Source organism: Camelus dromedarius, chromosome 14, assembly GCF_036321535.1.
Source record: "Camelus dromedarius isolate mCamDro1 chromosome 14, mCamDro1.pat, whole genome shotgun sequence".
Classification (NCBI taxonomy): Eukaryota; Metazoa; Chordata; class Mammalia; order Artiodactyla; family Camelidae; genus Camelus; species Camelus dromedarius.
In genome coordinates this window covers 56,346,450-56,373,337 of record NC_087449.1, presented here as the reverse complement: position 1 = coordinate 56,373,337, position 26,888 = coordinate 56,346,450, and the positions used below count along the sequence as shown (strand labels likewise).

General features: G+C 55.0%; 1 protein-coding gene across 13 annotated transcripts in view; it reads right to left on the bottom strand.

The window, feature by feature from the left end:
- RAP1GAP (RAP1 GTPase activating protein) overlaps nt 1–26,301 on the bottom strand; it is a 61,881-nt gene extending 35,580 nt beyond the window's left edge. For 11 of the 13 annotated variants that reach the window (XR_004140612.2, XR_004140614.2, XR_004140613.2 and 8 more), the window contains exons 1-2: nt 12,370–12,446; nt 10,248–10,283 (exon numbers count right to left, since the gene is read on the bottom strand). Coding sequence is in view for 6 of the 13 variants with exons in the window: in XM_031464285.2 (XP_031320145.2) it covers nt 10,248–10,283; nt 12,370–12,413 (80 nt within the window). In the remaining 7 variants the exon portion in view is untranslated. Of the gene's footprint in view, nt 1–10,247; nt 10,284–12,369; nt 12,447–26,232 lie in introns of those variants that run through there. The other 2 variants (XR_004140623.2, XR_004140624.2) reach the window with 2 other exon arrangements.
- Between the last annotated feature and the right edge of the window lie 587 nt (nt 26,302–26,888).

Genomic DNA, 26,888 nt, shown 5'->3' with positions numbered 1-26,888 from the left:
GTGTAAAAGTTCGTATGGGTTATCTCTGGGAAACAGGCTCACTAGGAACTTCTGCCTTCTACAGGATACATTTCTCTGCATTGTTTGGATTTTTACAATGAGCACTTCTTATTTTTGTAATCAGAAAAAAAATAGTGAAAGAATAAAAAAACGGAGCCGGACGAGTCAGCTCTCTGAGTACCTGACTCCCTCACCTTCCTCAATCATCCTAAGGAGATTCTCTTAACTCCTTGTTCCAAGAAGCTGACACCAAGGGAGGTTAAAAACCATGGTCAAGGTCCCCCAGCCAGGAGGGACAGAGATGGGCTGACCCTTGTTTTTTTGGCTGCCTCTGAAGCCTACGCTCTTCCCCCAACTCTAGGCACCCTGCTCTGAGGGACAGGGAGGGAAACAGGTGGGAGAGAAGCAGTCCAGGCTGCTGGGCACGAGGCTGTACCCTGGAACCTCAGCTGTCAGGTCCTGGGAGCCAGGCCAGAGAGGGTGAGCCTGTGCAGGGGACAAGCCTGTCCACCTCATCTGCAAATGCAAACGAAGGCTCTGCTCTTGCCTTCAGGTCCCTGCCTGAGCTGCCCCAGACTAGCAGGCTGGCAGGTACCCAGCTCCACCCCTGGAACCACCCGCTCAGGGCCTCAGGGTCACCAGGCGGGTGGGCACACACTGGGGCTCAAAATAACTTTCCAAGTTGATCAACATGTTTCTGGAAGAATGTGGCGTTGAAGGTCACTTGCCATCTTTTCAGTGAAAGCCTGGAGCAGAGAGGTTCATAGCTGAGTGCTCCTGAGTCTGGGTGGCCAGGGTACCCAGCTAGAAGTCAGACGGACTAGAGTTCAAATCCTGATGAGGTCAAGCTCTAGCTGTGTGGCCTGAGGCGAGTCGTTTCACCTCTCTGAGCCTCGGTTTCCTCAGCTGTAAAATGGTGTTGGTAATTCCTCCCTGCAGCGTTGCTGGGAGAATTCAATGAGATAACGCATGTGAAAGTACTCCCTAAGCTAGAAGCCACCAGCCACGTGCAGGGAAGTTTATGATCTTGCACGTGTTGGGTGGGTTGGGGCATGTGCAAATGTAGAGTGTGCAAAGGTTGATCCTGGCTGGATCAGAGGGCCTTGCCCCACAAAATCAGCAAGCAGGTGGGGTGACTGTCTGACACTTTTGCTGGGAGCCAGCATGGGGTTCTCTGCAGCGCTGCCTGGTGGTGCGAGAGGGTGTGTGCTCTGGATGAGGATGTAGGTGGGAGGCCTGGCAGGAACGTGAAACGTGGGTGGGAGAGAAAGCGCTCGTGTCTGGGGTGTGCGTGGGCTTGTGTGCGAGCATGTTTATGTCTATCACGTCATCCACCTGCCTAAAAGCCCCCAGTGGCTTCCCACTGCATGCAGGAGGGAGACTAGACTGCCTCACGTGGCCCATGAGACCCTGAGTGTCTGTCCCACCTCCAGGCCCTTGCACACACTGTACCCTCTCCCGTTACACCCTCCCCCATCCTCCCCCATCACACCTCACGTGCTACACTCTTACCCAGTCTTTCTGGAGCCCCCTCCACAGACTGGGTCAGGCTGCCCCTCAGCCTGACAAGCTTTCCCAGAAGCCTGTCCTAGGCTGTCATGGGTCTGTCAGTTTGGTTTGCACTTGTCATGGTGTGATTATTAGATCACTATCAGTCTCTCCCACTAGAAATGGAGCTGCCTCGGGCAAGGACCAGATCAGTTTGGGGCCTGGCACACAGCTGATGCCCACTTACGATCTGCTGCACGAGTGAGAATCTATTCTATAACTCTACGTGCATGACGAAGCTGCGTGGACAAGAGTCAAGTCTGTGAACGTGAGCAGGGAAATTGTGCGTGTACATAGGTGGCATCCCAAAGAACCTCTGGCCCATGGCTGGGCCACATCTGGGAAAGGCTGGGCATTCTGTGGCTGGTGCTCAGGCCCAGGTTGCCTGGGGTGAGAGAGAAAGCAGGCCTAAGTTCCCTTGACCCTCTCCCCTAAACTCCCCCTAAAATAGTCAGGCCCAGGGTCTCTGTACCAGACTGCAGAATACTTCTGTGAAGGGGGCTCAGCCAGGTGGTCACCAGGCTGACCCCTGCCTGTGCCCTGCAGAGGGCTCCACCCTTGCTACCTGCATCCTATCTCGCCCGAGGTCCAACTCAAGCCTGGTCCTGCATGCCTGCCCTCAAAGCCCACTCCCTCCCCCAGGCCTGCCTCCTGGGCAGCAGTTCTTAATCTGAGAGAAGACGGGCCTCCAAACCCGCTGCCTGCTCAGCCGCCTTCCACCTGCTACCAGGAGTTGGTCTGGAATGTTCCAGACTTGGAATGGGGAAAGAAGCTTGTTCCCACTTCAAGAGCTTTACAGGTACTCAGCCCTCTGCCTGGATCACCCTTCCCACAGCCAGTTCCTTCCCATTCAGGCCTTGAGAGGCCCTCTCTGATACCCTTCCCACCCTCCCCATCACTTACTACTCATTTCCTGTCTGAAATCACCTTATTTGTCTGTTAGCTTGTTTTACACCTGTCTCCTACACTGGAGAGTAACTGCATGAGGCCAGACACCATGTCCATCAGGCTAACTGCTGTAGTCTCAGTTCTTACATGTTACTTCACACGTGGTAGGGACATGATAAGTATTTGTTGAATGACAAACAGCTAACAGAAGACTTGAAAGACTCCTGTGAGGTGAATATTGTCTCTCGTTATAGGTGTGGAAATTGAGGTTCAGAGAGGTTAAGTTTCTACCCCAAGGTCACACAGCAAATAGTCAGACCACATCAAGATTAGGAACCATCTGACTACACTAGAACCCCAGCACGTCAGGGTGTTTTGTAACTAATCTTCCCACTTTATAGATAGGAAAATGAGCCTCGGAGAATAAGAGTGCTGTTTCTCCAGGTTACTGGGTGATCTGAAAGAGTTGCACTGTTGGGCTGGGCTGGCCCTTTATTTTTTAAATTTATTTTATTAAAAAAAATTTGGTGGCTTAATTAGGTTTATTTATTTATTTTTAGTGGAGGTACTAGGGATTGAACCCAGGATCTTGTGCATGCTAGGCATACACTCTACCACTGAGCAATACCTTCCCCACCCTGGCCCTTTAAAAGCACCTCCTCACTCCTCTCATTCACCCTGAGGTGGGGACAACTAATAACCCTGCTGCACAAGGAAAGAAACCACGGCTCAGCCAGGGAGGCACTGCCCAAGGTCACCCGGCCAAGACTCAGCGCAGGCCCGGCTGGCTGCAAAGTCAGCATTCTCAGGGTCAGTGTCAAGGTCAGTGCCCATGGCTGGGAGCATGCTCACATGTGGGCAGGTCTCACCTCCCAGCAGGCAGTGAAATTCAGACGGCAGAGTCCACACCCTGAGTGATTCTGCCCCAACTGCAGGGCCTAGCTTGTAAGGACTACATGGCAAAGACCACTGGGGGTTCAGACTCTCTGAAGCACCCATAGGAAGTCCTAAAGATGTTGGTAAGGACATGAGCCAGTGGCTGCCTCTCCCACCTTCTGCTGCCAGATCTAGTTCCATCCTGTGCCTAGCATGTGCCACCAAATGTTTTTCTCCTCCACGTTGCTGACCTTCCACCTTCTCTTCTCGGAACATTCTGTTGGCACTGACCCTCCTTCCCCCACCACACACACACAGACACACTGCCACTTGGTTCACTTCAACTTGTTCTTCGGGTTTCAGTTTCTGGTTCACCTCCTCCAGGAAACCTTCCCTGATTCCCAGGTGTGGAGGAGGAATCCTTCTTTGACCTCTCAGAACTCCCCACATCTGCCCCCATCAACACATATCACCCCCATTAGAACTGTCTCTTTCTTAATTCTCCCTCTGCCCTGGAACTCCACAAGGGAAGTGGCCTTGTCTATCATCTCCATCACCATGTCCCCAGTGTCCAGCATGGGGTTTGGTTGGCCCTTAGAGGGCATTCCCACATTAAATATGTGTTGAATTAATTTGCTAAATGAATGAATGACTGTCTTGGGAGAGACCCTGAGCAGAGGAAAGCTTTTATGGGGATTTGGGGATATTGGAAATGTCCCCTCCTTAATCACTTTGCCTCAAATAAGCCACCTCCACAGTGTCTAAAATTCTAGCACTAAAATTTTAATGAGTCTCTCTTTGGTTTAATGAGTCTTTTCTCTCAAAATGCAAATGCTCAGAGAAAGGGAAAACATCCACTGACTGCACAGAGTGAACTTATTTCGTTCTAAGTCCCCCATGGGGTAAGCAGTCTGGTTCACATTGTAATGAATAGTTGGAGGTTCAGAGAGGCAAATTAGCTCAGGCAAGGCCACACAGCAAATAAAAAAAGTTGAAGTTGGTAGCTGAACTCAGATCTGCCTGAAAAATAGAACCCACATCTTTCCATGCACCACCCAAACAAAGGGATCTAAGCCTAGAGGCAAGCAGGGCCAACCAGACTGGGAACCTTGAGCTGCAAGAGCCGTCAAGGACCACTCTGCCTCTTGACTCTGCTGAAGGGGGCATGGCGAAACCGCCCAAAGATGGGAACTCACTTTCCAAGATGACACAGGAAAATGGCAGTCGCAGGATCAAAACCCATCTGGAGGAGATTTTCTCTTATCTCTTTAAGTTAGAGAGGCTCTTTCCTGGAAGAGGGGGTCTCTCTGGTCTGGAGTCTCTCCTAGGAGTGCTCTCTGCCCAGACAGTGGCCTTCCCTAGAAATAGGCATTGTCTGGCCTCATAGGAAGACAAGGAGGGACAACTAAGGGGGCTTCAAGGCCTGCACAAGCTGAGTCAAACAGACAATAAAAAGGAGGGAGGGCTAGGAAGAGTGACTGTTTAGACCAGAAAGAGTGGTCCTGGGGATATACAATCCCCATCCTTATCTCATTGAAGGGCCACTGCCTGGGGTTGGAGACACAGAGGGTGTATCTAGACTCAGGCAGCTGATTTTAAGTAAGGAAGAATTCTGACATCCATTTGAGCTTCCCAGCAGTGGAATGGGCTGCTTCAAGGGTAGTGAGCCTCCTATCACTAGGAGTGAGTAAGGAAGGGCTAGTCAAGGAGTTGCCAAGAGGTCATGATGGTCTCAACCAGGGATGGTGGGCTTCAACAGGTCTGTGAAGCCACTGAAAATAAAGGTACATTTTCCTCAGGAGGCCCCCAAAGTCTTCTTCCAATATTCAAAGGGCTTATGAATCAAAGGAGGGTTCCTTATTAAGTGGGAGGCCATACGAGGGTGCCTCAAATATCTCTTCCATCTCCAAAGATTCTAGGAGACACAAGTTCTCTGATTCTAAGATTTTACAAAGCTAGAAGTCTGAGACTCAGTGGTTCTGCATGTCAGTCACTGCTGTTGTATCCCAACTCCTGCACTGCCTGCAAGACTCTCAGTCTAGACCCTCCCCTCTCCCCTAACCCACCCCTGACCTCCCTCTCCCACATCCCTCCAGCCATACCAGCTTCCTCCTTATTCTGGGGACACAGCAAACTCATTTCTGCCTCAGGGCCTTTGCATCTGCTGTTTTCTCAAGTAGCTCTTCTCATTCTTCTCTTTTGGTTCAGATGCCTCCCCTCCTCAAAAAGTCCTCCATGGGAGTCCTCCATGACTTCTTCCCTCCTCCTGCAGCTTCACGGTACAGGGTGATGTGCAAACTGGAGCCCAGCTGCTTGGGTTCAAATATCAGCCTTGCCAAGAGACCCTGAACAGGTTACTTGGTCCCTCCATGCCTCAGTTTCCTCAGCCCTAAACTGGGGATAATAACAGTACCTGCCTCATGGAGTTGTTAAATTACTGATTAAATCCATCAGTAATATGGAAAGGGCTTTGGAGCACAGCCCAGCACGCCAGGTAAGCTCCAGCTAAGGATCAGCTCTTGTCAGCATGTACTCTTGTTTTAAAATTCAACACAACCATCATAGTTTGTTTTTTGTCTATTTATAGACTGTCTCCCCTACTCCTTATTTTATACATTGAGTAAATTGAGGCTCAAAGAGGTACGGAACTGACCAAATCAAGCTCTCTGAAGATAGGGATAGCCTGTCTAATTTTCCACTGACTTCGCAATCCCTAGATCTGTGTCTGGCATATAGTAGGTGCTCAGTAGTTACCTGTGGCTAAATCAGTGATGAATAAATGACCGTGACTCCATCACTCTGAGGTTCTATGCAGCCAGGAGCCTGTGCCTTTAAGACTATTTCAGCCCGCCTCTGCCCACCCTAGTCCCAGATGACCATCAGCTCAATCAAAGTCCCAGCCTCTCTCAGAAGTAGCTGCTGGGACAGGCAGGCTGATGAGCTAGGGACCAGCATCCATGCCCCTGTCCCCTGGGGAACAACCTCACCTAGGCTGGACCAGGGGAATGAGGCAGGAGCTGCCCTGGCATTCACTTTGGGGGATCCCTGCCCAGAGGTATGGTGGCAGGTGTGGGCTCAGGAAGCAGCAGCTAGCTCCCCCATCCTGTGCTCTGCCAGCTGCCCACTAGGAGCCTGCCCACCAGATGCATAATAGATGAGGAGACCCAGTAGGTTGTGCCCGCCTGGCATTTCAGAGCCACTAATGAGGCCAGCCTCATGCTTCCCACAGCAGCACACAGGCCCCCAGGGCCTCCGGCTAAATGATTACAGAAAGGAGCCACCTGAGGACAGGGGCTGCCCACTGGAGCCCCCCACTCAGCACAGGCAGCATCCAGGAGAGCTAAGGCTAAATGTACAGGCTCAGGCTCATGGTGCTGCCAGTCTTGGTTCACCACTCACTGTGTGCCCCTGGGCCAGCCATGTCCCCTCTCTGAGCCTCAGATTCTTGATCTGTAAAATGGGAGATGGGTCGTAATAATCTCTACTTAGTAAAGCTGGTGTGAGGATAGAATGAAATAATTCAGATGAAGTGCTCAGCCCAAGGCCTGAGACCCAGGAAATGCTTCATATACGCGAGCAACTTGTCCCATTGCGTCATGGGGAAATAGCTCAGTGACCAGATGGGCCCTCCTGCTGGGAGGCCTGGGGCTGCGCAGTGACCTCTGTTTTGGAAGTATTCAGGATCATCTCACTGTCCCCCTCATTCCTTACCCCACAGCCAGGATTTTTCTCATTCCTGTGGCTTCCTCAACTCTGGCCAAGGTCCCTTCCTTGGCAGAAGAAAAAGCTGGATTCAAATCCAGCTCTTGCCAGCTGTGTGACTCTGGGCCAGAGCCTTCAATGTTCTCAGTCTTGGTTTTGGCCTCTAAAAGTAGGGACATTAAGGCAAACTTTCAGGATTGTCATCATGACTTAATGAGACCACCATAGTAAAATGCCCAGCACACCACTGGCACTTAATCCTTGCCAGGTCCTGCCTCCTCCTCCCAGGGTCCCAGCTTTAAGATCAAAGTTGACTCTCCTCTTTCCAGGGTACTTCCAGCTCCAGCTAGCCATTTCCTCACCCTGACACTGCTCCATCTCCTTCCTCCCCCGACCTTAAATGTCCAGCCCCCATTAAGGCTGCAGAACCAGAGTTATCCAGTATCCCACTGGCTCCTGATCCTCCCACTGAGCCTCATTCCTCTGACATTTGCACACTTATTCTGTGTTCCTCCACACAGATAACCTGCTGATGAAGGGCAAGGGATGGGGAAACCAGCCATGATCACGTCTGGCTTCTACGAGGCCTCACTGCTCCCTTAATTCAAGCCTCTACTATTAATCCTTTTTTAAAAATAGGTGGGGAAAACCCACACCCGCTTCAGGAAGCCCTCCCAGCCTACTTCACAAAGTTTCACCTGTTCCACTCTCTACACACATTCAGTTCAATCCCACAAACATTCATTAAGCATTTACTGGGTTTGGGTAGCTGTACAAGACTGTGTGGAGGACAGAGAGATGAGAAGAGTATAGTCCAGCTTTTATGGGACTCACGCTGAAAAGTGGCCCTAAGTCAAAAGTAATTCAAGCAACTCCTGCTTTCAAGGCCCTCAGAGCCTGTCTCGCACCTCAGTGTTATGTGTATATGTTCAACTCACCTGAAGTTAACTCACTGAAAGATCCAATTCATCAAAGATTATCAAGTGGGGCTCCGAGAGAGAGAGTGACCTGCCCAGGGTCACATCTCTAGTATGTGGTAGAGGCAGATTCAAATCCACATGTGTCAGACTCTGAAAGCCATGCTCTTTCCACTACCTCAAGAATGAGCATTAATGTGTGTTCTACAAGAATGATAAGCAGAAGGACTAGTTCTAAGGAGAGAAAAACAGGGTATGGGGATCAGGAAAGAAACACTCAACAAGTGGTGATAAAAATGGGCTGGAAGTGTGGTGAAGGCTCGTGGAGATGGGAGGAGAGTGTGGGTCAAGAGGAGGGACAATGTGAGCAAAAGCCTGGAGGTGGTGCTCACAGGGCCACATTCTCATCGATCAGAAATGCAGGGCATGGGAGAAGTGAGTCCCAGGCTGGAGACAGGCCTTCAATGCCAGGAAATCATAATTAATAGCTAGAGTGACCTCCATTTAGAGCAATAACTGTATGCCAGGCACAGGCTGGGGCGTAACGGAGGGCCCAGGGGCTAGCACCATGGACAGCAGCTCCGGTACAAGCGGCCATGGGGCAAGGCATTGTGGGTAATAGGCAAGTTCTTGCCATTTCAGAACCCTACTTTGTAAGTGTGTCGACTGAGGCCTGAGATGGGAAGGGAGTTGCCCAAAGTCACACAGTAGTTTGTTACTGTCAATCTTAGACCCTCATCTCTGACTCTTCATTCAGGACTCCCTAGAGTGTTCCCTAGAGTGAACTTTCTGGATCACCTCTCCATCTTCAAGATTTCGCTCAACAGCATCTCTCACTGAGACCTGCCCTGTGGCCTGGAGGCCCTGGGACAAAGTGACTGAGAGTCTGGGTTCTGCACAGACAGAGCCTGGAAGATCAAGATTCAAACCCCAGCTCTGCCACTAACTGTGTGAACTTGAGTAAGTCACTTCCCCCTTCTGTGCATCACTGTTCTCATCTGTTAATTAGAGCTAACTCAGGGACATGGGAAAGATTGTGTGAGGTGATATGGTTCAAGCACCTAACAGTACCTGGTGCACAGCAGGTGCTGGACAAATAGCAATTGTTGGGTTATTACTATTTAACTCCTTGATGGAAAAAGTGTCTTCCTCACCTCCATCTGTATTACTTCTCACCCTAACCCTGCTCTGGGCTTAGATTATGGCCTTGCACATAGAAGACACTCAAACTGACTTTGCACATGGTAGAGGCACAGCAGCAGGAGATACAACCCAGAGAGGGAGAGTAGCTGGTCCCAGGTTGCACAGAGAGCATCGAAGGAAAATAAAAGGGCAGGCCCTGGAGCTCAGCCCCTGGACACCCTGTGTGCCTCCTGCCCCAGTGTGGCTTCCAAGTGGGGCTCTGGCAGCAGGTAGGGCAATGGTGCCAGACAGGAGTCATCTAGCAGCTGGGGGGCGCTGCAGGACCTGGGGACCCCGTGAAGCCCTCAGCAGGGGCAGGAAGTAGGAGCCAGAGCCATTGCAGGCTCTCCTGCTGGAGTTGAAGTGGCAGCAGGAGCAGCCAGCCCAAGTACTGCTGGTTCCAGAGAAGCCGGGAGGCACCCGCCTGCTGGGGCATCCGGGTGCGGTGAATCCCGAGGTGAGGCTACACCTCCACCCACTGCTTACAGTGCTGGGGAAGCTGTGGATGCTCCCTCCTCCAGAGAGAGGCAGCCTCAGACACAGGAAATGGGCTGGAGGAGGGGGTTCTGAGGTTCTGTATGGAGTGGGAATGGAGGGCTTGGGGGACAGCAAAAAGGCTAAAGGCATCCCTAGTGCAGCCAGGAGCCACCATGAGATGAGGTTTTTTTTTAAACAATGTGCTATGAAGTTTAATTAACCAGTACTGGAAGGAATAGAAAAGAGAAAAGGAAGGAAACAATTTCAGGAAGGGCCTACATATGACAGGCCCTGTTTCGATTTTTTTTTTTTACAGCTTTATGCTCTGTTAAATAGGCATTTTAATCCCCATTTCACAGATGAGAATATTGAGGTTCAGAGAGGTACATGAATAGCTGAAGATCACACAGGCAGTGGCAGAGCTAAGATTTAACCTAGTTTGCCTGCCTTCAAGGCAGAGCTCCAGAAAGAATTGTGGGGGAGACCATGTGGGGCAGCAGAGCTAGTAAGAGGTTCTGCCCACCCTGTCACCTGCAGAGGATGGATGGAGGCTTGGTGGGGTCTGGTCTGGCATTATAGGGGATGATAGTGATTTGGGAATGTCCCCAAAGTTCAGCCAAGCAGCCCAGCCCCTCCCAAGGACCCTCCAGTACTCACCACACACTTCGGCGAGGGGTGAAGGACTTGTCCACCCTGAAACACAGCAAGAGGGCCAGCAGGTGAGGGGGCAGCCCCTTCTTATCAGGCTTTGGCCAGCACATCAAGCCACCCCCAACTCACCACCACCTTCCCAGAGGCGCCTGGAGGAGGTACTGGTGCCTGATGCAGTCATCATTCCCCGTAGGCTGAAGGGGTCCTAATGTCAGATTAGGGACATGTGAAGGCATGGAGTGAAGGAATAAGGAAGAGAGGCAGCATTGGGGATAAGGGGGTAGGGAAGCAGGGGCCCAGGACCATGCTATGGGGTGGCAACAGGGGTGGGAGTCAGCATGGGAGATTCTGTAACAGGTGGAGTGGGACAGTGACTACAGCAGTTTGGGGTCAGAGCAACAAGGTAGGGGTGTGGCTGGGGCCAATTTAGAGTGTTTCCAGGCAGAACTGAAGAGTGTGGGTGTTTATAAAGATGGACAAGAAGACCACCCTCCCCACTCCCCCAGTGGCCTGCCTCGATCCTGGAGCTGGAGCTCACTCACATCCACACGGGGGGCAAATGCCTGGGAATCTGGGAGCAGAAGACCCATGAGGATCTTCCCGTCCTGCCCTGCCCACCCCCTACCCCCATACCCGGCCCCTCAAAGCAGAGCCAAAGAAAGACCTCAAGCCTCCAGAGTTCAGGGACTACTCCCAGATATTGTCTCTCCCAAATCCCTCCAGGTCCGGCCTCAGGAAGAGTAAACAGTCTGTGCCCCTTCCCCGAGGTTCTGCTCATTGCCCTCTGAGGGCACCTTGGGGTAGAGCTGGCTCCATCCTCCTGCTCAGCTGGGGGCTGAGGGGCTCAGCTGTTGGGACAACAAACAACTCCTACCTCCTTGCCAGAGGCCAGAAGAGAATGGGAAAGGGGCTCCAAACCAGACTCTGCCAGCTAAGAGGGGGATCTTCTGAAGAAACATGGCTGGGGTCTCCCAGGGATCAGCTAATGTGGACTCTGCACATAGGGAAAGTGAGGCCAGAGAGGCCAGGACTTGCCCAAGGTCACACAACAGAACGCAGCCCCACTCCCCGTGCTACCTCTCGGTGTCAGGGGACCAGGAGTCTCAGGGCTAAACCCAGGCCCATGGCCTGATGGCTGGCAGGGCCCTAGGCAGGGAGGGCAGCCCTCTTGTCTCACACCCCACCCAGCCCCTCTGCCAGGGTCCCCTTGGAGGTTGAGTGTCCAGAGAGGTGACACACCTTGGATACAATTCCTACAGCTCACAGACATGTCCTGCACCATTACATGCATGAGCCCCAAATGCTCTGCACCCAAAAGGTGGGTCCTGTGTGTCCCTCTGACCGCAGGGAGTCAGGGCCTGGTGAAGATTATGCAACTAACTACTCGGCCAGCCAGGAAAGGGGTTCTGGCCCTTCCTTACAATTTACCAAATCTCTGCGCTTCCTAAGGCAAGGATTCTCCCAGCCCAACTCTGCACCGCTCTGAGGTGGGCACTTAGAGTCAGGAGGGAAAGTGACCCCAAGTTGGGCCAGCCACCACTCTGACTCCTCCCCTCCACAGGTCTCCAAGCCAAGGCAGCCAGCAGCCCTGGGAGGAGGGTGTTCCTGAGAGCCAGGCAGCTCTAGCTAAGGACAGCCCAGGTGCCCAGGCGTAGGGGTTGGCGGGTGTCTGCTAATGGCTTCTAGGTTCCCTTCTTCCAAAACCTCAATGCAGGGCCAGAGCAGCTTCAGGGGCCAAGTCCCGGGCTCCTGCAGGGCCTCCCCGAGACCTGCCTCCTCCCACCCCCACTACCTATATGCGCACCCAGGAGTGCACATACACAGGCCCAGGCTGCCTGTCCACATACAGTCACATAAATACTGTCACGCACTTAGACACAAACACAGAAATGCCCACGGGCACTCACGTTCCCACACGTGCACATGTGCACGCAGTCGGAGCACACAGGAACACACACACACAGACTGACCGTACAAGCTATGCACTGACATCAAACAGCTCACACACAAGCACAAATTCACAACTACACAATTCCCCAAACCCAAGGCAGACACCGGCGGGCGCGCGCACCCCTATGCACGCGCCCCCTCACCCCCGCGCAAGGGCGCCCCCACCCGGTGCACCTACCCTCCGTAGGCCCCGAAGGTGAAACTGCGCTTCCGGCCGCTCATGGTGCCGCCGCCGCAGCCGCCGCCGCCGCCGCCGCCCGCCCGGCCCGCGCCGAGCCCGAGCCGCCTTCCCCGCGCCCGGGTCACCTTGGCAACCCAGGCCGCCCCGCCCCCGGCCACAAGCCCAGGGATTGTCCGCGCCCCCGCGGGCTGCGGGCCAGCTGCCGGGGGCAGCCGCGCGCAGAAAAGGCCGCTTGTTCGCGCCGCCCTCGGGCCGGAGGCGGGGGTTTCGCTGGACTTTCCGAGCCTGGACCTCGGGGCGGGGAGGCGGGAGGGGCGGGCGGGGCCTCGGCGGTGGGGGCGGAGGGGGAAGCGGTTAGGACGAGGCCAACCCTTCACTCCCAGACCAGGGCGTACCCGGTTGCAGACCTTCTGGAGGCAACTCTCTCTTCCATCCCCCCTAGAGCCATTGGGCTCTGTCGGCGAATCTGCCCCCTCCCCCATCACGATGGGGAGCTCATAGCGGGCCGGCTCAAGAATTTGGAACCCAGGGTCACAATGGTCTGCACTGTACCTCGAATTTCTCATCTGTAAAATAGAACTAATCTACCAGGGCCCTTGTGATGATGGAATAAGTTCATATTTGTAGCGTGCTCAACCCGAGCCTGGCACACAGTAAATGCTCAATAAATGCCAGCTACCAGAGTGCTGCACTGTGAGTCAGGAACTCTGCTCCTGAATGAGTGAAGGAAGGAACAGAATGCCCAATAGCCCTTCTACTGCCCACTCTCATTCCCTGCCCCACCCCAACCCCCACCGCAAGAGCCTCCCTTTGCCCGGGTAAGGAAGAAGAGAGCAGGAATGGAGATGCTCCACCTTCTTCATGAAAATTCATCCAGTCTCCTTGAAAATTCACTCAGCAACCTTCTGAAGGAAACTGGGCTCTGAGTCCTTGAGCCGGTCATGCATTCACTCAACAAACACTCTGAGTTCTTCCTCCGAACCCAACTCACAGTCCAGTGCTCCACCCCACAGGAAGCTGTCTTTAATGCCCCAAATATGTGTCAGGAGGCATGGGACACTGGCCCTGCCCCCAGAACTCACTCACCCCTCCCAGAACACTCACTCTGCCCCCTACCCCTGCAGTCAGGGAGGACCCCAGAACCTTGAGGTTTTCTATGGAGTTTTCTGTTTAAAGGGACTGCAAGGAACAGATGCAGTTGGGGGACGAGGGAGGAAGGATGCCCAAGGGCACAAGGATAGGGCGGCAGGGTTTCTTCAGAAGCCTTTCAGGAACTGTTCCGCCTGGGCCCTGAGCCAGGGCTCAGCTCCGTCTTCCCCAGGGAAATGGTTGGTCTGGGTACAGGGCTCCATAGTTTGCCTCACCCAGGCAGGGAGTGGGGCGCAGCAATCTTCTCATTTCAGACATGAAGAAACAGAACTTGGCTCACAGCAGTTACTTCTCTTCTGGGGGGGGGGTCCCCCTCCAGCCCCTCTCTCTGCTGCACCCTGGACCCCTTCTCCTCTCCACACACTCTGGCGGGTGGAGAAACCCTCAAGAGCCTCTTGCAGAGTTCTGAGCCTCAGCAGGGCAAGCGTGATCTCCTCGGCCCTAAAACCACCCCCTTGGTTTGGTGCTCTGGAGCCAGGGCTGGGCTCCTTCTGCTCTGGATTCCTGGGCAGCATGGGACATCCACTCCTCACAGGACAGTCTGGTAGTACTCCCAAGGGGCAAACCCTAGGCGTGCTGAGATCGGCCCGAGGAGGGAGGAAGTGTTTCCTTCCTAAGTGGTAGCAGCAGCAGGGCTGCCCAGTGAGTTGAGGTGGAGGGAAGGACTAGGAGCTGGGCCTAGGTCGTAAGGGGTGTGCAGTGTCAGGGCTGGGACCCAGGACTCCAGCCCCAACCAGAGGGCTGTATCTAATTGGATGTAGCCCTCAGCCTTACCAGCCTCTTTTCAGCAGGAATGATCCCTGAGTGGGCTCTGCATGTCCACTTGGCAGAGTGGCCAAAGGGCCTCCAATGTGCCAAGTTTCCCAGCCGGGCCTGGCCCCCGGGAGGCCCTGCTGGTGCTGGGACAGTGGGCCCTTGAGAGGGGCCATGGGGGCTGCAGGGTTCCCACCAAAGACAAAGAGCCCAGTGTGGGCTCTGGGCTCTTGGGCTCTGACCAGCTGCAGCTGCCTCATTGGCAAGAGCTGGGGGTGGGATGGGGGTGGGAGGGGTCACGTCCCTCAGCCAGTGACACACAGGGCACTCCCTGCCCAGCTCATTGTCCCTCAGGCAATAGCTGAATTTAAATGCACCTTCTTAACATGCACGACCACCTCCAAGAATTCACCCTCTACATCACTGCAGGTGAGCCTGAAGATGAATGGCCAAGGTCAAGGGACAGAGAGGCAGACACACATCCTCATTCTTGTGAAACCCCCCAGGGTTCAAATCCCAGCTCTCTCCCACTCATCAGCTGTGTAGCCTTGGGCAAGTTACTTAATTTTTCTCTCCCTCAACTTCTTCATCTGCAAAATAGGGTTGATAATGAAGATAAGAGTACCTACTTCAAAAGGTTTTGCCTTAAGTTAATACTTATAAAGCATTGAGAATAGTATTTGAATCACATGTGTTTGTTAACTAAAACACTTGCGGCAGCATCATTTGTATTAGACTGAACTACATGAAATCACCATTTTCATTGAGTTAGCAAAGATTCATTAGTTTAGTAAGTGTTCCAAAACAAACTAATGGCCAGCCAGAGGGACCCAGATAAATAAATTGAGGTCCATTTCCACCATGCAGCATATGTAGCTCTTGGAAAGAAGGGGGCAGAACTGTGTGTGTGGGCACAAGGAACAACCTCCAAGACAGACATACAGACATCCACAGAGGCGGCACAGTAAGGGTGTAGGTGCTGGACCAGGCTCTGACACTTCCTAGCTGTATTGTATTTAATGGCCCTCCGGCATCCAGCCTCCACTGGCTTACTGTGACAGGGAGTTTAAGTCAGCACAGAGCTGGTGCTCACCGACTGGCACTGGGAAGCCACTGCCATCTTTGCAGTGGGACAGAGCTCCCTTCTTCCTTTCCCTCCCCACCTCTTCCCTAGAAACCAGAGCCAGGCTGCCCTCCAGGGTCCAGACCCTACCTCTAGGAGGAAACCTCTACTTGTGGGCCTCACAGATTTGCACCCAAGTTGTTCAAACTGTATGAAGGAGGAGGGAAGGGTGCAGGGGTGGAGGGTTGCAGAGCTCCCTTTCCAAGTTCACCCTGGGTTGAACTCTGGGAGTTCCACCCACCTGCCTCCAGCTTCCCCCTTTCCAACCCTAGGGTGGGGGAGGCTCCTGGGAAGATCTCAGGCCTGGCTCCAGCTGAGGCTGGTGGGTAAGTTCTTGCCAGACTCACCAGCAACCTTCCCTGTCTTCCCTCCCCTTAGTCTTTCCCATATAAGATATCTGCAAGGGGCATCCTGAACAGTAGACAGGGCAGTCCTGAGCTTCCTGCCTGGCCAGGCAGCCTCCTGTGTGGCTCTGCATTAACCAGTTCTTGCTCCTGGGCCTCAATTTGCTTATCTGTTAAACACCCACTCTCACTTTGCTGGGTCAGAGACATAATAATGGAAAAATGCATTTGCCTTGAGAGAATTTCATGGGTTCAAAGCATCATTATCCTTAGCTCATGGCCTTTCTAGCCAAGCCACACCCACTCAGTCCCAAGATGCTGCAGACCCTGAGCTCCTGGAAAAGGAGTCTCCTGAGAGGCCCCCAACCTCTGGGAAGGGAGGGAGGGCTGGGTGTGGCTTGGCTCACACCCTCACCCCAAGCAGCTACTCACCGAGGTTACTGAACCAGCCACCCTGACTCTGAGACTTCCATCCTATTCAATGAGTTCCTGAGACCTCTGCCTGCTCAAATACCTACTGTGTGCCTGACACTGTTCAGAAACTAGAAGTAGAGGGTAAACAAGATAGATGTAGTCTGTGGTGGACATGTGTGCACACCTGCACAGAAACTTCACCAGGTCACACGTGCACTTGTCTTTGTACTGTAAACAAAAACATCCAACTCATGCCTACAGAGATCATATCAAGGTCATATGCATGCAGACATGCTCACATGAACATCAGCCCCTACACTGCAAACCCACATGCACACACACAAGCAAAGGTCAAATCCAGCTCACACCTACAGGTACCAAATCAGTGTATGCCCACCTACTGACTGTGGCTGGGTTTGTACACACGTGTGAATACATGCCAATGACAACAGACTCATTCACAGAAATCACAGGTCCACTCATCCTTAGATCACATTATGCTCACACAAAATAGACACACAGACACATGTGCACACACCAAACACGTACACACACACAGTGCCGGCTAACTACTGGGAAGAAATAAAGGTAGGGGTTGAGGGATGTGCAATTGCTGCATCCCCAAAGAGAGGGGAGGTCATGACCCCTTTCACATATTATAGGCTGGAATTCAGCCATCCGCCCTCTCCGACTCCCCTGCTAAGGGCATGGTCCTCCCCTCCCATTTTTAGGAGCAGGTAAGTTGAACTGGGAGACTGCATATGTCCAGAGCTCCACTCAGGGCAGCTGAGCTGACTGAGCCCTGTGCTGGGGGCAGAGAAGGGGGCAGGGGACCTGGTTTGTGCTGCACCCCCTCACCCGGGTCACTCATTGTGTTTCCTAGCACAAACTCTTCCCATTTCGGGCCTCTATTCCATCTATAAGATGGAGGACGGGATGCCCTGACAATACCTTAAGGTGCCATGCTCTCGCTCAGCCAGCTGGGGATTCTGTGAGCCCCTCTTCAGCCGGCCAAGGCCCCCACCTTGGTTCTCAAGGAGGTCAGTTTTGCCCCCTGGAGGGTATTAGGGGATTACCTGATGGTGGTTTTGGTCCTCAGCAATTCCTGGGGATCACCACTGCCATTCAGTGGGTGAGGGCCACGAAAGCTATGCTGGGGAGAGTCCCACCCAAGGAGACCCGTCGTGCATCAGATATCCCCCCAGACATACATATGGGGGAAAGGCCTGATTATCCCATTCTACAACTTAACTCTGGTTTACATACGGATATTTATTTTAGTGTGGTTTTAATACGTACTGAATCTTCCAAAGATGTAACTACTAGAGCCATTCTAAACTAGAGATCAGGTACAGCGATAAGATTTTCTATCCTTAAATCTAAAGGTATTTTTTTAATATGCAAACAGGTGCAAACATTTGGTTACTTTATTAGGTCCTATGATCATGCCAGAGTATTCATCTATGGAAGTGAGGGCTTTTACTTCTCTGAGGGAGGTATACCTTTTGGCTTTTTAAAGTTGTCTGTGTGGGTAGGTTTATTATCTGGGAATACCATAACAGGAAAATAAAGAATGCTCTTTAAAAACGTATTCTGAAACGGGCCTGGGGAGTCCGCCGCGGTCTCGGACGCCCTCAACTGGCCATTATGGGAACTGCATGGAGAGGGCCAGGCGGGCTCCAGGACCAGGGACAGCGCCCCGGGTATCTCTTCTGGGGAGGGCTGGGACCCGAGAGCTTCCGGAGCACGCGCCCTGCGTTCCCGTGGCCACCCGGCCCCGCCGCACTCCTCAATCTTCCCTTTGAGCGGAGGTGGCCCCCAGAACCTGCATCTTTTTCTTCTCCCTGGAGCAAACTGCCGCGCCTCTCCCAGCTCACAATGACACACCTGCGTGCCACAATGGTGGCACCTGTGTTGCCACCCACCGTGTTCCTGCCGCCTCCTCTCCTCCTCTCCCCGCCGGGAACCGTTCCTTCCGTGTGCAGATCACGGAGGCGCACCTACGCACCCTGGGACCTCTGTGATCTCCACAACAAACCCCCTGAGGCAGATTATGCAAGAGTTTTATGTCAGCCATGACTGATAGGGAAACTGAGGCCTGCAAATAGGGCAGATCCAGCTCTCCTGCCACCCCTCAAGACCTCATCCCCCGTCACATATGCACCGCAGATCAACAAAAACAGCTACCCGTTCCTGAGGCCCTACACCAAGTACTCTTGTTGGTTCAGTCTTCATGATCACCCTATGAATCAGGTGATATTATCATCCCCAGTTCACAGACCAGGAAACTAAGGCCCTGAGAGGCTAAGTGACTTGCCCAAGGGCCAGGGAAGTAGAAGTGGTTGTAGACTCTCTAGGCTCTTAACTCAGTTCTGAGTCACTCTCAGGGGCATCCTGCCAGGAAGAAAGCCCTTCCAACTGCACACGCTGCCCTTCATGCCACCCCTGGAGGCCCAAGAGTCTCCTCCACCTCAGGGCTTGGGTGGGGTGGTTGCTTGGGGCCCCACATCCCTCACAGAAAAGCCCCTATCTCCCCTTCCTCACAGCTTTAGCCTCACAAAGCACTTCCCCAGGGCAAATAATAGATGCTCAATAAATACATGCTGCTCAGCCCTGGTGCACAGTAGGCACCCAGTAAGTGGGGACTGCCCTCAGTGCTGTTCCTGGACATGTGCCAGCACAGCTACACAGAGTCAGGAGACCCGGGTCCTGGGCCCAGCTCTGCCACCTGGTCAGCATGACTGTGGGCAGCTCCCTAACCTCCCTGAGCCCCAGTGAAATTCTCTGTAAAATGAGGGCTCTCCAAGCTGCCTTCTCAGTCTGACTCTGGGGGCATGGGAGGTGGAGAGGTGCCCAGAAAACAGCTCTGCCCTTCAGTCTATATTCTCCGAATGGAGAAGGGGAGTGTGTTTCCATGACAGGGAGGAAGGCGGGCATCAATGGGAGTCCCAGAGCTTCACCTGATACCTGCCTCCTGCCCAGGCAGAACTCTCAGACCAGCCCCCGCAGAGAGCATGCCCCTAATGCAGGATGCAGTCCTAGAGCCACACCATGTGGGCCCTGGGCCTCAGGGAGACCAGGAGAGTGCAATCTCAGAGGGAAGTGAGATCTGGGTTTGGAGCCCAGTTCCCTGGCCAGCTGTGTGCCCCAAGGCCCATCTCTTTGCCTTTCTAAACCTCAGTTTCCTCAGCCACAGAGTGAGGAGAATAACAATGGCCTCAGGAGTCCTGCCAGCCCTGAGGGCTCTGGTGTGCATGGAGGCAACCCAGATGTGAAAGCCCTTTGTGAATTACCACCATCGGGTGTAATCATCATAATTATTATCTGTAAAATGAGGGGGTTGGACCAGCCGATTTCCATGGGCTCCTCTCCAGCTCTGACACTGAGGATTTCTCGTTTTCTGAGCTGGGAGTTCATGCAGACAGAGGGGGTCGGGAGAAGCCAGGGTCTATGGGATTGTACGTCCCTGGGAACCTCTGCCAACAAATCTCCCCATTCATCCACTTTCCCCAGCCCAGCCCGGGGTGCTGAGCCCCATGGACGGTCCACAGGGAAGGGAAAAGGGAGGCAGGAGGAGCTGGGAGGTTCAGGGCCAGGTCCTGAATGTGGGGCAGCCCCAGAGTTTGAGCCCACCCCTGCCCCTGCCAGAACTAGGCCCCATTCCCCCTCCCCATCTAATCCTACATGCAGTACACCAAAGTGGTTAAAAGTGGAGTCAGACAGCCCTTAATTCAAATCTGAGCTTCAGCCACACACCAGCTGGGTGACCTTGGGTGGGCTCTTTAACCTCTCTGAGCTTCAATGGGCCTAATGACAGTTGCTCTGAGGATTAAATGAGGTAGATCCATGAAAAGAGCTTAGCCCAGGGACCACTCACTGTAAGTATTTAATTCATGCCCCCACCTGCATCCTGTCACTCAGCCTCCATTCTGCTTATCCCCTGGCAGAACACTCCTGGAATCCCTGAGGCAGCCAGCCAGCTCCCACCTTGGCTGACACAGGGCAGACCCCAACTGTGTAGCTGGGGGCAAGGGCAGAAAGCAGGTCCCTCAGAGGACCATGGAAGGCCACACCTATCCAGCCAGGGAGGCCTGGGGCCCTTCCCAGTGACTGGGACAGGTGAGGGCTTTGCCCCAGGGGCTCTGTTCAGTCCTGTTTCTGGAGGCTTGAAGTCCTGGGGGAGGGACTGTAGGGCACCCCTATGCACCTGGAAAAGCTCCCACATCTCAGGTGGAGGCACGTGGTAAATGGGACCAGGCTGGAGCCCACCTACCCAGAGCTTCAGCCCTGTGGCATCCAGAGCAGGCTGCCTGGGCTGGCACGAGGGGCTGCAGTGGTCTGCCAGGGTGGCTGGCCTCTCTCTGGACCCCCAAGGTTGGGAAGAGGAAGCAGGGTGGGAGGCTTGCCTGCCATCAGACTGGGCCTCATCCTGGAAGCCCCTTGCAGGTCAATGACATGTTTTACTTTTGAAAATGGAGGAATTGGGGCTGCCCCAACAGTTCTGGCACTGAGCTTGCAAGCAGAGAGAAGTTCCCAAGACCACCCTCCACCCCACCCCAAAAGCTCCAACTCAGAGGAGTGGGGTTTTGGAGAGGGCTGTCCTCTCAGCTGAGGTGGGGGTGTCTTTCTCTTGCAGACTTGGGGCCCAGAACTCAGGAGCAGAGCAGAGGGCTGGACCCTCAGGTCTCACCCCTCCACGCCCCCAACAGCCTGGCTGCAACAGGTATGTGGCTCCGGTGGCCTTGAGACGGTCATGGCCTCTCTGGCCACCCAGGAGTCTGTTTCCCCCCTCCAAATCCCAGCAGCGCCAGATTCTCAGGGGAGCCTGAGGAACAGGTAGTTACAAGAAACAGCACGATACCTCCAGAGATAAGACATACCTAAGGTCATACAGCACGGTCACCAGCTCTGTCTCACTGGAGTCACACGGCAAAGGCAGCAACTGCACCTACCCATTGCACAGATGGAAAGAGAGGCTTGAAGATGCCAGCCACTTGCCTGAGGTCACACAGCTAGTGGGAGGAGGTCAGAGGCGGAACACAGGTCTCCTGATCGCCAGCACAGAAGATAGCCCCCTATTTCCCTGACTGGTTGGTGCCTTGGTCCTCTCTCCTGTCCCTGGGGTGGAAGATGCTGGCGCTCTCTCCTCTGCATACAGGGGGGAAATGAGACCCAGGGAAACAGGCAATGGAGCTATACTTACACAGCAGAGGCAGGCAGAGAACTGTGCCCAGCCAGCACCCCAAGGCCTGCCCACAGAACGCTCAGTCAGTCCTGCCAATGGTTTTCCCATTGGCTTTCAGGAAAGTGCAAACTCCTTAACAAACTGACTCCAACTCACCCCTACACACACCTTCAAGTGAAGCCAAATCAGTGTCGTGATTGCCACCTTTCACGCTGGAGCTGTCACACCACCAGAAATACCCTCACTCCTCCTTTCACTACGCAACTCAAAATTCCACCCATGGCCACCATTACCATTTGTTGACCACCTACTATGTGCCAAGCACTGACTCCCCAAGGGGAAAAACTACCCATCTCATGTGACAAGAGCAATGCCAACTGCCTTGGAAATGTGAAGTTATGGAAGCAACTCCTGCCCCAAAACACTGAATAAAAGGCTTATTTTTTTCTTGCTGTAATAAAATATTTGAAGGTTTTTTTGAAAAGATTTTTCTCCATATTTTTCTGGTGTTTGTTTCTCCTTTTGGGCATTCATGTCTGTGAGTGCAGCTCTGTGTTTTCAAAGCAGCTCCCAGCCATCATGCCTGATCTGCACAAACAACACTCCCAGGTAGGCAGGCAAACAAGGGCTTATCATCCCTGATCTACGGGAAGGAAATGAGGCACAGAGAGACTAAGTGACTTGTCCAAAGTCACACATCAGAGACCGGACTTGGAATCCTGACAACTCCCAGCCCATCTCCTCTGAGCCCCCAACAAATGTCCATGATGAGCTGGATACTGCCCTGGGCATTTGCCTACATTTATCTTCTTAACCCTTGAAACAATCCATCAGGTATATAAAGTTGGTGACCCCCCTTTTCAGATTAAAAAAAATAGAAGTTCAAGTGATGCAGCTGGTCAGTGGCAAAGTCAGATTTTGAACTCATTTTCCTCCAAAAGGGGACCGCAGGGAGGGTGGCCTCACTCCGGCAGAGGTGTTGACTAGAAGAACAGCCAGGTCCTTCGACCTCTTCCAGCCTTGCCTTCTCACCTGCCACAGCAGCACCACACTGGGCTGTGGCAGGGACAGAAGGATGCCACACCCAGCTCATGTCTTTTCCTGCCCCTGGGACACATGACACACTCTAAATGCTTCATGACTGTGCCAGCAGGGTCCTCACCATTGTGCCAGCACACAGTGGGAGCATCACAAGCTTGGCTCCTTCTTTCCAGTGGGGAAGGTTGGTGTCCCAGTGGAACCTCCCTGTTTTGGGGTGTCTCTCCATCAGCAACCCCCTGCCTTTTCTCCCTTCCTCTCTGAGTCACTGCCTCCAAGTACAAGTCTGCAGCCCTAAAAATAGAGCACATATGGGGGCATAAAAATACCCACAGATGTAAACTACAGCAGCAGTGCCCCCCTGCCCTCAAGTCCCCCTCCGCTGACCCCAGGGTGGCCTCCCCAGGAAGCCCCTGGACTGGCAACTCTTGCTTGACCTGGCGTGGACCCAGAGTTTTCAATCTGCTGGGAGTCCTTAGCCAGGGGCCGCCTCTTGCCTACACTGCCCAGCAAAGCCAAACTTCCTTTCCTTGTTGGCACAGGGCTGCCACCTCACACCTCACACTCCCTGGCAGGCTGAGATGCCTCCCAGAGCTGGAGGCGGGCCCAGAGAGGGGAAATGACTTCCTTGGGCCACACAGCCAGCAAGAGGCAGGGCCAGGCCTGGACTCAGAACCAGTGCCCTGGCAAGCCCCGGGGAAGAACAGCAAAGCCCGGAGCCCTTGCTGCCCTCCCACCTGGCATCAGTCTGCCCTGGACACCACATCCAAGCCCACAGAAGCACCTCCCAGCAGCTGCCTCTCAGCAATGCCAGCCTCCCAGAGGCACAGCCAGGGTGTCAGGGCCCAGCTTGGCAGAGGTTCTGCCTAGTGAGGAGGTGAGAGAGGAAAACTCAGAGGATTCCCCTCCCTTCACACCACCTGGCGCCCAGCCTTGCTGGGAAGGCAAAACAGAAAACAGGACTTTGCAAGGCCTCCTGGAAAGGTGACGAAGGAAAGGGAACTCCAGGGCTGCATGGAGCCTGGGCTGGGGGTGCCCTGTCTTGGGAGGGGCCCGTAGAGCAGCACCTTCAGGGGTAGCAAAAGGGCAGCCCAGAGACATGCTCTCTGGCAACCTGACAGGTGTGTTTGGAGGAAGGCGAGCAGGAGAAGAAGGTCTACTGAGGGGGAAAGACCAGGCAGTTTCCCAGGATTCCCAGGGTTAGCCCACCAGGGTTCACAGGAACCAGAAAAGAGGGAAGATGGGAGGCTGAGGCTTTGCTGGGGGTCAGGCTTTGGTGGTCAGAGGGGCTTCTGCCACCCCCTCCCAGGTTGGTGCTGAGTTCACATCCCACGCGCAGGAAGCTGATGGAATGCACGCGTGTGTGCACCCGCGGTGGCCTGGGTGTGGGTGGGTGCGTGTGCATATCTGCCAGGTTCTTTTCTAAGGGTGTGGGGCCTCCTAGTGCTCCTTCCTGAGTGTATATCATGTGTGTGGCCTAGAGGAGATAATGGAAGCAGTTATCAGCCCGATGAGGGCTTTGGAGGCGGCCCTGGCCGACAATACCCTCCACCTCTGTGTGTACACGACGTCTGGACGGAGTCTCTCTCCGTCTGCCAGGTCAGTCAGAGGGAGAGGCAGGAGTCTTAGCCAGGGTGTGCGGTGTGTTCCGGTGTCTGGGTCTCGGGGTATTTGTGCATCGGAGCGTGTTTGCGTCTGTGTCTGGCTGTGCACGGGTCTCGGCTGTTTGTGCAGCACGTGCGGCTACTCAGCGCGTCTGACGGCAGGACAAAGGCCTCCGCCGACAGACAGGTGGTGTGAAAGACAGACCTGCCCCAGGAGTCCTCACAGGGCCTCTGGGCTCGGGAACATGACAGCCGGCAGGGGTGGGGCCCAGTGAGAGGGAGGTGGAGCAGAGTCTCCGGGCTCCCTCACCCCAGGCCTGCGCGGACACTGCTGGGGGCCTGAGGCAGGAGCAGCAGAGAACCCTGGACCAAAAAGGAGACTGGTTGCATTTCAAGAGGCCAAAGGAAGAATCCTTCCTGTCTCATAGTGGGTGGAGGATGGACAGGGCCAGGAGAGGGGTCTCTGGAGATCCCTGCCAGGCAGACACCCAGGGGCAGAGAGGAGAGCTTTGCCCAAGGAAGGCTGGGAGCTGGGAAGGTCCCAGGGTGGGAACATCACCATGGCTGTGGGCAGCCATGGCAGAGCAAGCACAAGGCTCTGGGAGGGGGTGGTCTGAGTTTCAGACCCTAAAGAAAGGTGACGTTCTCCTCAACCTGATCCAGCCTCCCTACCTCCATCCAGATGCACCCCCACCCCCACCCTGTGCAGCACAAGAGAGCGTGTCACCTGTGAGCCACTCCATCCCACTGCTGTGGAGATCTGCCTGGACCAGGAGTCAATGAACTGATTCTAGCCAAAGGCAACTCTGTGACCTTGGGCAGTTTATTTAGCCTCTCTGAGCCTTAGTTTCCTCATTTGTGCAACGGAGATCTCTCAGTTCCCCTCCTTGAAATGTTGCTGTGGGTGAGGAAGGCACTTTGCCACCTGAGGATTAATCATTACCCTGGAATTTTTTCCAAGGCCATTAAGGCATCCCTCTGCTTCCCCAGACCCTCCAAGTGCCAGGAGGTCTGAGAGAGAGACTGAGATCCTGGATAGAGGATTGAGAGGGTATCTCGGGGCCAGCTGGGCGTGACCACCACCTGCCGCACTCAGCTGCTGCTCTCTCCCGGTTCAGGGGCCTCTTTGGCTGATTTCCCTCTCATCAGCTAGGAAACTCAGGGTGGCCTTTGCCCTGGTCCAGCTTCTTCTTCCAGACACCCTGGGGAAGGAGGGACCCCTACCCTGGGGCAGGGTGGACCTGGAGCCAGGGGCTCAGCTCCCTTTGGGGAGGAAATGATAACCCCCTTCCTTCGTTTTCCCTCTGCCTTTCTCTCCTGCTCTGTCCTGGTCCAGCTTTTCTCAGTGCCCCCCCCCCCCCCGATTTTGGTGAGGGAGGGGAATGAAGCATGGGGCTAGATGCCATGTGCCATGTGTGAGGGGCGGGATGTCCTTGATTCCACCCCCAGGCCTGTGGTCCATCCCAACAAAATCTTGGGGTCACGCACAGGTCGGGGTCTAATCACCAAGGAGGAGGTGTGCTCACCTCCTGAGCTGGTGTATGTGTGTGTGCGTGCGTGCGTGAACACAAAATATCTTCCCGAAGCCCAGGCGCCCCACGGCTGGCACCAAAGTGCCTGCGGGGTGCGGGGACCGCCCTGTGGATTCCCATCGAGTCCTCAGATCCTGTGGCGCCAGGGGAAGCGACGAGGGGGCGCCCGACCGCGTGACGCGGGTGCCCTGCTCCGCGGCGGGTCACAGACGGGGCGGGGCGGGGGTGCGCGCTGTCCCTGGGGAAGCAAGGACTTCACTGACCCTCAGCTCAGGATCGTTGGACCACCCCCACTTCCCTCCTTCGAAGACCTGAGAGCCTCTTCCTGGGGGGTGTCGTGGCCAGGCCCCTCCCGGAGGGATCCAGGGAACGCGCCCACTTCTCCGAGCCCCATCCACAGGATGAACGGAACACGGGACCCCCACCCACGCAGGGGGGTGGGACCCGAGACCCTGATCCGCGGCCTGGACTCACCCCCCGGAGGCGGGGGACTGAGCCGGCTCAGCCCAGGCCTGACCCTCGGTCCCCCGCCTGCAGCCGCGGCCAACCAGGGCCTGTTCCCGGTCCCCGCCGGCCCTGGCCCCCGGGTCCCCGCTCGTGGCCCCCATCCTCCCGCCCGGCCCGCCCGCGCGGGGTCTCAGCTGCCAGCCGAGGGGAGCCTGAGTCACCTCCGTCCCTTCCCCTTCCCAAGGCCGCCGCCCGGGCGGGGCGGACTCACCCGCGGGCCTGGGCCGGGGGCGTCCTGGGCTCGGCACTCCGGTGCCAGCGGCAGCCGCTGCAGCTCTGCTCGGACGCGGCTTGGCGTTCGCCGCCGCCGCCGCCGCCGCAGTTGGGGGGGTGTCACGTGACCACGGAGCCTCCTTCCCGGCGCGCTCCCCCCTCACTGCGGAGCCCGAGCCGGAGCCGAGCTGGAGCCGCGGGCGCGGGAGTGGCGGAGGCCCCCACCTGGCCGCCTCCAACAGGTCCCGGAGGCGGGCGCTCTGCGCCCCCATTTTACGGGTGGGGAAAGTGAGAACCTGAGGGCAAGCACTGGCGCAAGGTTACAAGGCTAGATGGACAGGGCCCATGCTCCAAGGAGAGTGGGACAACTTGGGGGGCAAATGGGGGCGACGGGAAAGGTGGGGGCCACTCTCTGGGGTCGCGTGGACTCCGCGTGTCCGCAGGGGCGGGGAGGAAGGAAAAGGTGCACAGGTTTAGCTGGGCGAGGAGGCTGTACCTTCGCCGCACATCCTTCGCATGGGCGCTTAGCGCGCGTCCTGGCTGAGGCCCCGCGATGACTCCGCAGCCCGTTAGTGGCTCTCCGACATCCCCCCTGAATTGGGCAGCTCGTGTCCCACTCCCAACCTAACAGGGAAGGCGGCGAGGGGCGGGGGG